The sequence below is a fragment of the Microtus ochrogaster genome, chromosome 6, assembly GCF_000317375.1.
Source record: "Microtus ochrogaster isolate Prairie Vole_2 chromosome 6, MicOch1.0, whole genome shotgun sequence".
Taxonomy (NCBI): Eukaryota; Metazoa; Chordata; class Mammalia; order Rodentia; family Cricetidae; genus Microtus; species Microtus ochrogaster.
In genome coordinates, this window is record NC_022013.1 from 65100729 (window position 1) to 65111352 (window position 10624).

Sequence of the window (10624 nt, forward strand, 5' to 3'; positions counted from 1 at the left end):
AAATGTCCAGAGGCAGATCTTAGGCATCAGAGATATTCAAAGGCATATGACTGGAGATTTTACTGATAAGCAGAAAGGGCCCAGAACAGAAGAAGAAATGCAAGAAAAGTTCAGAAAGAAAAATTAGTATATGCAGCAACATACAAATTCTAGTTATTTCCAGCAAAGGAGAAAGCCTTAATATAGGTTAAGAAATGCTGTAAGGTGAGTGGACAGAAAAGCAAGGGCCTTGAACCATGGATGGGCCTCAGAGTAAACTATGGGGCAGTCCTTCCAGGAGACACAGAATTGAAAGAGGATGGGAAATGGAAATAAAGATCACACAGCATGCAAACATGTTAGATACAGATACACACACACACACACAATACTTTTAGGAATATATTAATAAAAGTCACAAATGAGATTTTAAGTAGCTTTAAGACTGTGAAAAAAAGTCTTATAGGCATAATAACATTTTAGAAGGAAGTCAAAATTGGTAGGGCATGGTGGCAATATGCCTTTAATTACAGCACTTGAAAGGCAGATCTCTGAGTTCCAGGCCAGTGAGGGCAACATAGTAAAACCCTGTCTTAAAATTTGAATAAATGTTTCAAAGACACCCAATAAAGGACAAGTCCAGGAAAGGTTCAAATTTATACACAATTAAAGAACACTAGTTAACGCTTTCAATTTCAACACACATCAAGAATTTGAGCAAAGATCAACTCTGACAGCATGAAATTCACAAGCAAGCTTAAAGTGGGCACTCTACAGGTTATAAAACCTGCTCAAGCTGGGCAACAATGCACATGATTGCAGTCTGAAAGGGAACATTATTAGTGAAAAAACTATTACTGGGCCACAACGTATTTTGGTTACACATACTCTAATAAAATGCCTCAGTGTGTACAAAATGACTGTATAGATTAGTGTAAAAGCACTAATCTAACTAGAAAGGCTGCTGTTTCACTATCCAAACTTAATCACAGGCCACTATCTTACTATTCTATCTTATTATATTACTATACTATCTACTGCACTGACACCAACCTCACAGGAGGCTCTAACAAAGGAGCTCCGGTGGTAGTGGTGCAGGCCTTTAATCCCAGCACTCGGGAGGCAGAGGTAGGCAGATCTCTGAATTCGAGGCCAGCTTGGTCTACAAGAGCTAGTTCCAAGACAGGCTCCAAAGCTACAGAGAAACCCTGTCTCAAACAAACAAGCAAACAAACAAAAAAGGAGCTCAGGCCTGGATAGTAACTGTTAACTGTAGTACTTCCTGTGTGGAGAAAACTACGATTCTAAAACAAGCACACCTTTTGGCTTTCCTGAACTTTGCATTAACTTTTTACTTTTTGCTTTAAGGATTCAATTTAGCCGGGCAGTGGTGGTGCACACCTTTAATCCCAGCACTCGGGAGGCAGAGGCAGGCAGATCTCTGTGAGTTTGAGTCCAGCCTGATCTACAAGAGCTAGTTCCAGGACAGGAACCAAAAAGCTATGGAGAAACCCTGTCTCAAAAATCAAAAAAAAAAAAAAAAAAAAAAAAGGATTCAATTTTACTGACATGTTTAAGGAAATAAACAATTTTATACAACATGGTTGGGGTTGGAATCCTGCCTAATTCATAAAGCCTTAAGATCATAAAGTTTTACCAAGGATTAAGGATTGAATCTATAAGTTTTACCAAGGACTGAGGATTGAATCTATGCCCTCATGCCTGCTGAAGTGCTCTGCCGCTCAGCAACATCATCCAGTGGAGGATTTAAAGTTTAACTGTTGTGGCAGGCTCATACTGCCTTTCATTCCTACACAATTATGTGTCACAACAGCATTTGGCCAGTAGTGGACCTTATATATGATGGTGATCACATACGGTGGTGGCACACGCCTTTAATCCCAGCACTTGGGAGGCAGAGGCAGGCGGATCTCTGTGAGTTCGAGACCAGCCTGGTCTACAAGAGCTAGTTTCAGGACAGGCTCCAAAACCACAGAGAAACCCTGTCTCGAAAAACCAAAAAAAAAAAAAAAGATTATAATGGATCTGAAAATTCCTGCTGCTTAGTGACATCATAGCCATCCTAAGGTCAGAGTGCAATGCATTATACATACACATTTTAACTAAGTAAGCTAGGAGGCTTGTTTGTTTAGAACTAAACACACCACAATCATTGGCCAAAATATCATGAATAACAGTTATTACTGTTAAATACTATGCATTTGTTGTTTGAAAGGTCTCATTACATATCCCAGGGTGACTATGTAGCCCAGGTTGGCCTTTAGAGTTTGTTTCTTACCCTGTCTCTGGAATTCTGGAATTGTTTTTTAACCTTTTTTTAAAATTTGCTTTTCTTTTATTGTGAGGCTTGTAAAAATAAACCTATTGTATTTGTACAGTCAACTGTAAAGAGTATAGCACATATAATTATGCAAAGTACACAATATCTAATAATGACAAATACTTCTGGCACTAGTTTATATACTCCCTATATTTTTTTATATTTTTTTATCATCATTTTAGAATATACTCCTACTGAAAAGAAAAAAAAAAAAGGAACCAGACATGATGGCATGTACCTGTAATCCCAGTGCTTGGGAGGCTGGGCAGAAGGGTTAGGAGTTCAAGGCCAGCCTGGGATACCTGGCAAAACCCTATCTTAAAAAAAGCCTTAACTGTCAAACTGTATGCAGCTACCTTAAGCTAACAAGAGCTTCACACATCTTGTGTCTCCTGCTGCACCATTTTCTCTTGTTTGATTTAATCTGGTATTTCTTCTTGAAGGCCCTAGGAGCAAGACAGACAGACAGACAGAATATTGCCTAGCTGTATAATAGACCATACCATCTAGGCTCTGTAAGGAACTCTCGTGTCTGCATAACAAAATCACGGACAGATTTCTTGGATTATATCCTGGGCTAAATAACCAATTTCTGTATGCCAACTTGGCAGTTTAATTAACAAATAATGGGTACTGTTTTTGCTGAATGATCACACCTCTCTATCCAATTAAGGAAGGCCACTTGCATCTTCTACTGCAGAGAACTCATCAACTTTTCATTTAAAAATAACAATAACCTGCAGAGTAATAAGGTCACATTTGAAGATCTCAGGATGCCCAAGGACATACTGAGAAAGGCTGTCCTGACAGCATGCAAAAACTTCAAGGAAGAGAAGTGCACGTGCACACAGGCCCAATCATATCTCTTATTCCTAGCCATTTTCCTATATTTCCTTTCACAGATATATATCTTCTACGCCCTTGAGCTTTCTACCATGACTAACCCAGAGCACCAACATGCTACCTGGGCCCGTCAGAGCTATGTACTAGTCTCAAGTGTGGTGACTGTCCTGGAGAAGAAAAGGTGTGATGGCATCTCTGTTCCATTGTCACTGCACTGTCACTGCATTTCATCGCACCTTTGGTCTCCTAATTTCCAATGGCAGAAACCAAGTTGCTTACACTAGTAGAATGGCTCTAAAAGTCTGATCACTGTGCTACTGTAAGATGTTATCAATCAAGAAAGATAAAATTATAAGGCTTAACCTTGAACTCTCTAATATCCAAAACAGCATATGCATGTGTGGGAACCAGGCCCCACTTCTCCCCTTCCGCTTCGGTCATCATTCCAGTTGACGCAGTGATGAGGACATCCCCTTTGTGAAATCTGCACGGGCACCAGAGACAGGCAGTTAGAGCACGACACACTTTAAATCTCAGATCACACCATCTTTCTTACTGTCTGCTGGCTTACACAAAAACTTCACATTTGAAAACTGTTTTAAAAACTGGCTATTTTAACAGATGAATTATCATTTTTATTACCCACCACCCCACCAGGACAACTTAATTTTCAGGCACAAACCTATCAGTGAAGAAAAACAAGTGCTAAATTTTTACCTGACAAACAAGGATACAGATGTGAAATATCAAATTTACTTCTCCAAAATGGATTTGGCTTTGTTTACCAAATCACAAGTTTCCTACTTCTGATACTCTATGTTTGTTGTGGTTTGGAGAGTTTCCCAGAACCTCCATATAAATTTCCCATTTGCAGTTTAAACTCTCGAGACTTCTTTTCCCACCTTCCCTCAGACTTTATAAGTACTTTGGCAGGAGCATATGGTTTTTCTACATTCCACATTCCATATTCAACAACTATGGGACATCTCAAATTTGGATTAACTGTGTCCACAATTAAGGACAACTAAGGCTGTCAGTTAGCACACATGTAAAATGACTGCTTTTACTGGAGGTAGTGTGTGCAGAGGTGATTCCAGAAAGCTGAGGCAGGAGGATCACAAGTTGGAGGTCCACCCATACTTCTCAAAAAACAAACAGTTTTTGCCATCCCTACCCTAAATAAAGTGTGATGCCTTTAAACAGGAAGGGAGAGAGTGAGGAAACACACGTGCCTTTGATAAAGCATTCTGAATGAATTATCCTTACTGAAGGTCTGGCTATCTGAATGCATCGCAATCCTCTCTGGTATCCACCCAGTCAATGCATGCAGATCAATATTCTGAAATATAAACACAATTCAGAACTGTCAGTGTTTTTAGGCTGTTAATAAATTCCCAGGAGAGCTACTGATTTGGCATAATGATCTTGAAGATAAAGTGGCTTTTCTGCTTTCTGAACTTGAGAATTCTTTAAGAAAGATTTATGTATATGTATACCTATATGTATGTATAGGTGTTTTGCCTGCCATGTGTGTCTGTGCACCACTTGTGTGCCTGGTGCCCATGGAGACCAGAACAGGCATCAGATCCTCTTGAACTGGAATTACAGACAGTTGGGAGCTGGCATGTTGGAAGCTGGGAACAAAACTCAGGTCTTCTACAAAAGCAACAGGAGTTCTTAAGTGCTAAGCCATCTATCCAGCCTCATAAAAGAATTTTTTTTTTATTGGTAGATATAAGACTCAAAATGCAATGCAAGAGATTGCTATGATGACAAGCTATTTATCACACAATAAGTTTTTACAATCAGTCAGTTCTAGCATGTTACATACATTCCTACTCTTTCTTTCTCTAAGTTGAATAAAAAGGCAATCAGCTAGGTAGGCATGATGGAGGCAGAGGCAAATAAATCTCTGTGAGTTCAAGGCCAGCCTGCTCTATATAGCCAGTTTCAGGACAGCCAGGGCTACATAAAGAAACAGCATCTCAAACAAACAAACAAAAAAAAGGGCAATTAATTACAAAACTAAACTAAAAGCATCTGAAAAAACATAACTGAATGTGCAGGTTGGGAAGTAAAACTGTTAATATCAATATAAGTATGACCTTTCCATTCACTGCCTTGCATTGTAAGATCCTGAAGAATGACTTTTAAACTTTAAAATATATTAGGTAGCATAAGTGTGTGTCTGTAACACATATCCATGACTTACTGAGTTGGATCCTGGGAAATCATATCCTCCCATAACTTTCATGTATGCTTTCTCTATAAGTGATACCCATAATTCACTTTTATTGTTGGAATAAGAACACAACAATTCTCCTTTATGATCAACAGGTAACTGATCATCAATTATCACCTGCAGAAAGAGAACATTAACTTCATTAGGTGAAACAATCTTTAGGTGAAACAATCTTTAAATCTCAATTTAAAAATAACCAACTTTATATCAACAACAGCCACAATGTACCTATTATTAAGATAATGACAGCTTTATAAAATGCTTACCATTTTAATACAACGTCTTTATTCATTCTTACAAGCTAATTTCACTGACAAGAAAGCCAATAATTACACACAAGAGATGTGTATGTGTGTGTATATATATTTTATATATACATATATATACAAATCAAGATTATTAGGGATTCTAGAATGTATACTGATGGAGGAAGGTCATTGGTTGATTAAATAAAGAAGCTGCTTGCCCTGATAGGTTAGAACGTAGGTGGGCGGAAGAGGAAGTGAGGTCAGAGACTCGACAGCTCTCCTCTCGGGGGCAGACGCCTCAGAGAGACACGAGATGCTCCACTCTTGCGGGCAGAGGCGAGAGCTCTGCTCTCTGAGGCACACGCGATGAAGCTCCGACCCAGGATGGACATAGGCTAGAATCTTCCCGGTAAGCGCACCTTGGGGTGCGACACATATGATTGGAAATGGGTTAGTCCAGGTGCGAGAGTTAGCCGAGAAAAGGGCTAGAGCTAAAGAGCCAAGCAGTGATTAAAAGAATACAGTGTCCGTGTAATTATTTCGGGCAAAGCTAGCCGTGATGGCTGCCGGGTGGCAGGAAGCAGCCCACTGCTCGTATTACTACAGTATACTATATTTAAAATTACAAAAGAGCCTTCCTATTTTTGGTATATCTTTATAAAAAGATTTATTCTATATATGATTGTACCAGTAGAATATTCTAACTAAAAAATACATTTAAATAACTGAGCAAGCAATACCACAAAGATTTGGTATCTAATTAATACCAAAAATGACTTAGGAAAAAAAAGAAAGAAAAGAAGAAAATGATTTGGAAGACATGGGGCTAAAATAAGAGTTCTAATCTGAAAATAGTACAAAGATTATTACTTCAAAAACTTTTTGAAACAAGCTATGTAGCCCGGGCTGGCCTCTAACTAGCCATCCTCCAGTCTCAGCCTCCTGAGTCCTAGGTATAGATATGTGCCTATGTGCTACCATGCTCAACACCGAAAGGGTCTTTTAAACAAGAGGTTACTATCTTTCTCAAAATTGTTTATTTAGTTTTTAAGTAATCAAAGTAATTCTAAAGTGTTCCCAAACAATAGCATCAGCATTAGGATTAGCACTGAGACTGTTAAAAAGGCAAGTTCTGGCCTTATCCCAGATCTGCTAAATGAGAAAGTAAACCAGGGCTGGAGATACAGGCCTATATTCTAAGCTACTCCAAAGGCTGAGGCAGGAATCAGGGTATCACTATGTAGTCTTGGATGGCATGAACTCACTATGTAGACCAGGATGGACTCAAGAGATCTATCTGCCTGCCTTTGTCTCCTGAATGCTGGGAGTAAAGTTATGAACCACCAACCTCTTATTAATTTATAATTTTTTAAAAAAAAATTATTATTATGTGTGAATGTGCATGATGCATGTACATGTGTGGAAGGGTATGTCACAGCAGGAGTGAAGGCACTCGAGTCCCCTTCCACATTTACATTCCAAGAATTGAACTCATCCACTAGGTTTGCAAGGGAAGTGCCTTTATCCATGAAACAATTTGGCTGATCCCCATTTCCTTTTAATTAAAAGAATTAAAGAGCCTTTCCATTGTTCTCAAGGTGAGGCAAAAGCATTACAGGTTTGAGGCAAGAATGGGATACATTAATCACACCCTGTCAGAAAAAGGAAGCAAAACAAAAATTTAGATCAGATTAAAAATTATTAATCATTAACAATTCTTTTAGAACTGTGCATAAGGTATTTGAAAACCAATTTTTAAAAAAGACTTTAGTGCAGTGACTCATACCTGTAGCTCCAGCTATTCATGAGGATCACTTGAGACCAACTGAAGACAATTTGAGCAAAACAATTAAATCTATAAGAAAATATTTTTATGGGGCTATAAAGACAGCTCAGTGGTTAAGAACACTTGCTGCTCCTCAAGAGGCCAGAGTTCAGCTCCTAGTACCCATATCAGTTTACAAGGACCTATAATTTCTAGTCCCAGGGACCTGACGCCCTCTTCTGGCCTCCACACAAATATACACAAATTAAAAAAGTCTTGAAAAATTTTATACTTGTTTTATTTTTAATTACTAACAAATGATTCTATTAGTAGTAGAATATACAATATATCACATATTCAAATCAAACAAATTGACTTTTAAAATCTTTACACAGTCAACTTTTCTTAGTTTGTTTCCCTCAAGATTCAAGGGTGAAGAGGTAAAGAAAGAAGAGATGGAAGTGGGGAATGGGAAGGAAAAAGATATTCACCTTTCTTGGGACACCATTGAGGTGAAGTTTTACCATATACTTTCCACAGGGATTGTACTCTGGTTCTCCATCCTTATTCTGTGGATAAATTATGCTTTGGAAAGAAAAAAATAAGTATTAAAATACCAATGTTAATATTTAGCATCAACTAATATATAAAATTTTATATTACATTTAAACATAAGCCATTCACTGATATTTTCTTCCAAACTTTATAAAAATAAACAGAATATTTTATTTTAATATTTTAAACATTGCTTGGTTTTGGTTTTCCTTTTGAGATAGGGTCTCATTATGTAGCCAAGCTGATCTTGAACTCATAAGCTTCCTGCTTCAACCTACCAAATGTACTACCATTCCCAACTTAAGGAATTATCTTCTAAAATCATAAACTAGAGCATAAATCTTCACAATATTTTGCGTTAGGGTCTTACATACTTCAGGCTGGCTTCTAACTATATAGCAGAGGAGGGTTTTGAACTTCTGATCTTCCAGCTTCCACCTCCAGAATGGCGGGATGATAGGTGTACTCCATTATGATAAGTTTATACAGTATTGAGGATTGAACCCAGGGCCCCGTGTACTAGGCAAGCACTTTATTAACTGAGCTACAGTCTATAGCACTCAATTTTTAACTACAAGTTTTAACAAATCACATATTGAATAAACATATTTTAAGCCAGTTAAAATTATCTTTTATCATTGGTTTTAAAAAGATCATTTCAATAAATATAATGAAAGCACTTAGCATCATTCTAATACGGCTACACAAAATTAAAAGTATATAATGAATTCTAGAGAGATGACTCAGCACTTAAAAAGTACTTCTCGTCTTTGCAAAGGACCTGGTATCTGTTGCTAGCATTCACACGGTGGCTAATACCCATTTTAACTCCAGATCCAGGTGATCCAAAACCATCTAATTTCTAAGGGCACCAGACAATTTTTGTGTAGAGAGTAAAGACACAACACATATGATCATACAATTAATAAATTACAAAGTTGCACAAAAGGCATGTGGTGCACAGATATACATGCAAGCAAAACATCTATCCATACATTTTAAAATTTTTTAAAATTATACAATATTTTAAGAATAATCATTACCAATTTTCTTTAAAAAGTGTGCACCAAATCAAGCACATTCCAAATTATTTATTTATATGGCAAATAAATGAAACTAAGCACTGCCTGATTTATCGTTTATTCTTAGGACAAGCTAAATGAGAGCATGGTTATAATTATACTGAGTGCTTTTAAGCTTAATATAATTTTCAAAAACTGAACAAAACTCAAACATTTCAATACAATTTAAAGCTGTTATAGTCAACAGAAATGCATGCCATTTTATATTTTCCTGTAGCCATATTAAAAGTTAAAGATGAAAAGCATTTAATTTCAACACTAGGGAGGCAGAAGCAGGTAAATCTTTGTTAAGTTTGAGGCCAGTCAGGCAACATAAAGACCATGTCTCCAAAAACAAACAAAAAAGTTAAAAATCAGATTAATTCTGTAATATTTTTTGCTTAATCCAATTATAATTCCAACAAATACTCAATACTTAGAGAAATATTTTCCAATTCTATAATTTGTATGTTAAGTTTTCAAAATCTCATGGACCTCTTGCACTTGCCACCCATCTTAACCTATTCCAAGTGTTCAATAACCAGTGGCTAACTTTCTGTACAGTTAAAATTACCAAGTATAAATAGGACATGGTTTCTACCATGATTACATCAATTTCTAAACACATTCCACATACATTATTTTGCAACATATGTACATGTTCTTTAGATGAACTTCCCACATTCAGGAATTATCTAATTAACACACAGAAGGGTCATAATAATCTAGTGATATACCCTCTCCACTACTACATGCATATGGTCTAAGCCTTAAATTTTCAGTTAAGTAACAATTATATGAAGGACAAACACAAAAATTTACCTGGTAATCAACTTCTTATTGAATCGTCTCTCATAAGCTGCACTGATAGCCAATGATGCCACAAAGGAACAATCTGATACTATTGTCTGTTAATAAGAGCATATTCTTTCATTCAAGTAACTTCAGCATTTGTACAATATTTATACATTACATTTACCACTTTAGCTTTTATATAAATATCTTGATTAATATTCAAATAGAAAAATAGAGCTGTCATGTTACTAACTCATATATTTTATTCAAACAAATCCTAGAAAAAGTATCGCAATGAATACTTTTAGGTTTGTGGTGTATTATATACTTTTATGGGGTGGTGTATTAGTGTGAGTGTAAGCAGGTATAGGTATATAGGTAAGTGTAAGCAGGTAAGTAGGTATATATGCAGGCCCAAGGTCAATGATAAGGATTGTTCCATTCAATCACTTTCTACCTTTTACTTTTAAAATATGTGTATGCGTGTCTGTGTTTATTTTTAATTATGTATCTCTGTATGTGTCTATTTGGGGCTATATGTGCACATGGAGTGTGGAAACTCAAGGAGGACAAAAGAGAACATTGGATCCCCTGAAGCTGGAGTTGCAGGTTTATGAGCTCCAATATCATGCAGTGGGAACCAAACTTATCCACCCTTTACTTTTTGAGAGGGTCTTTCACTGAACTTGAAGCTTCCCAATTCAAGTAGGCTGGCTGGCCAGATAACATCAGAGATCACTTATCTGCATCACCAAGGCGGGGTTACAGTAGTACAGCCATCCTTTTCCTTTTTAA

General features: G+C 36.9%; 1 protein-coding gene across 2 annotated transcripts in view; it reads right to left on the reverse strand.

Annotated features, from left to right (window-relative positions):
- The window catches only part of Capn7 (calpain 7), a 40500-nt gene that overhangs the window by 10547 nt on the left and 19329 nt on the right, over positions 1-10624 (reverse strand). For both annotated transcript variants that reach the window (XM_026779783.1, XM_005348720.2), the window contains exons 8-12: positions 9857-9942; positions 7910-8003; positions 5376-5522; positions 4396-4502; positions 3527-3647 (exon numbers count right to left, since the gene is read on the reverse strand). In XM_026779783.1, the coding sequence (XP_026635584.1) occupies positions 3527-3647; positions 4396-4502; positions 5376-5522; positions 7910-8003; positions 9857-9942 (555 nt within the window). The remainder of the gene's footprint in view (positions 1-3526; positions 3648-4395; positions 4503-5375; positions 5523-7909; positions 8004-9856; positions 9943-10624) is intronic.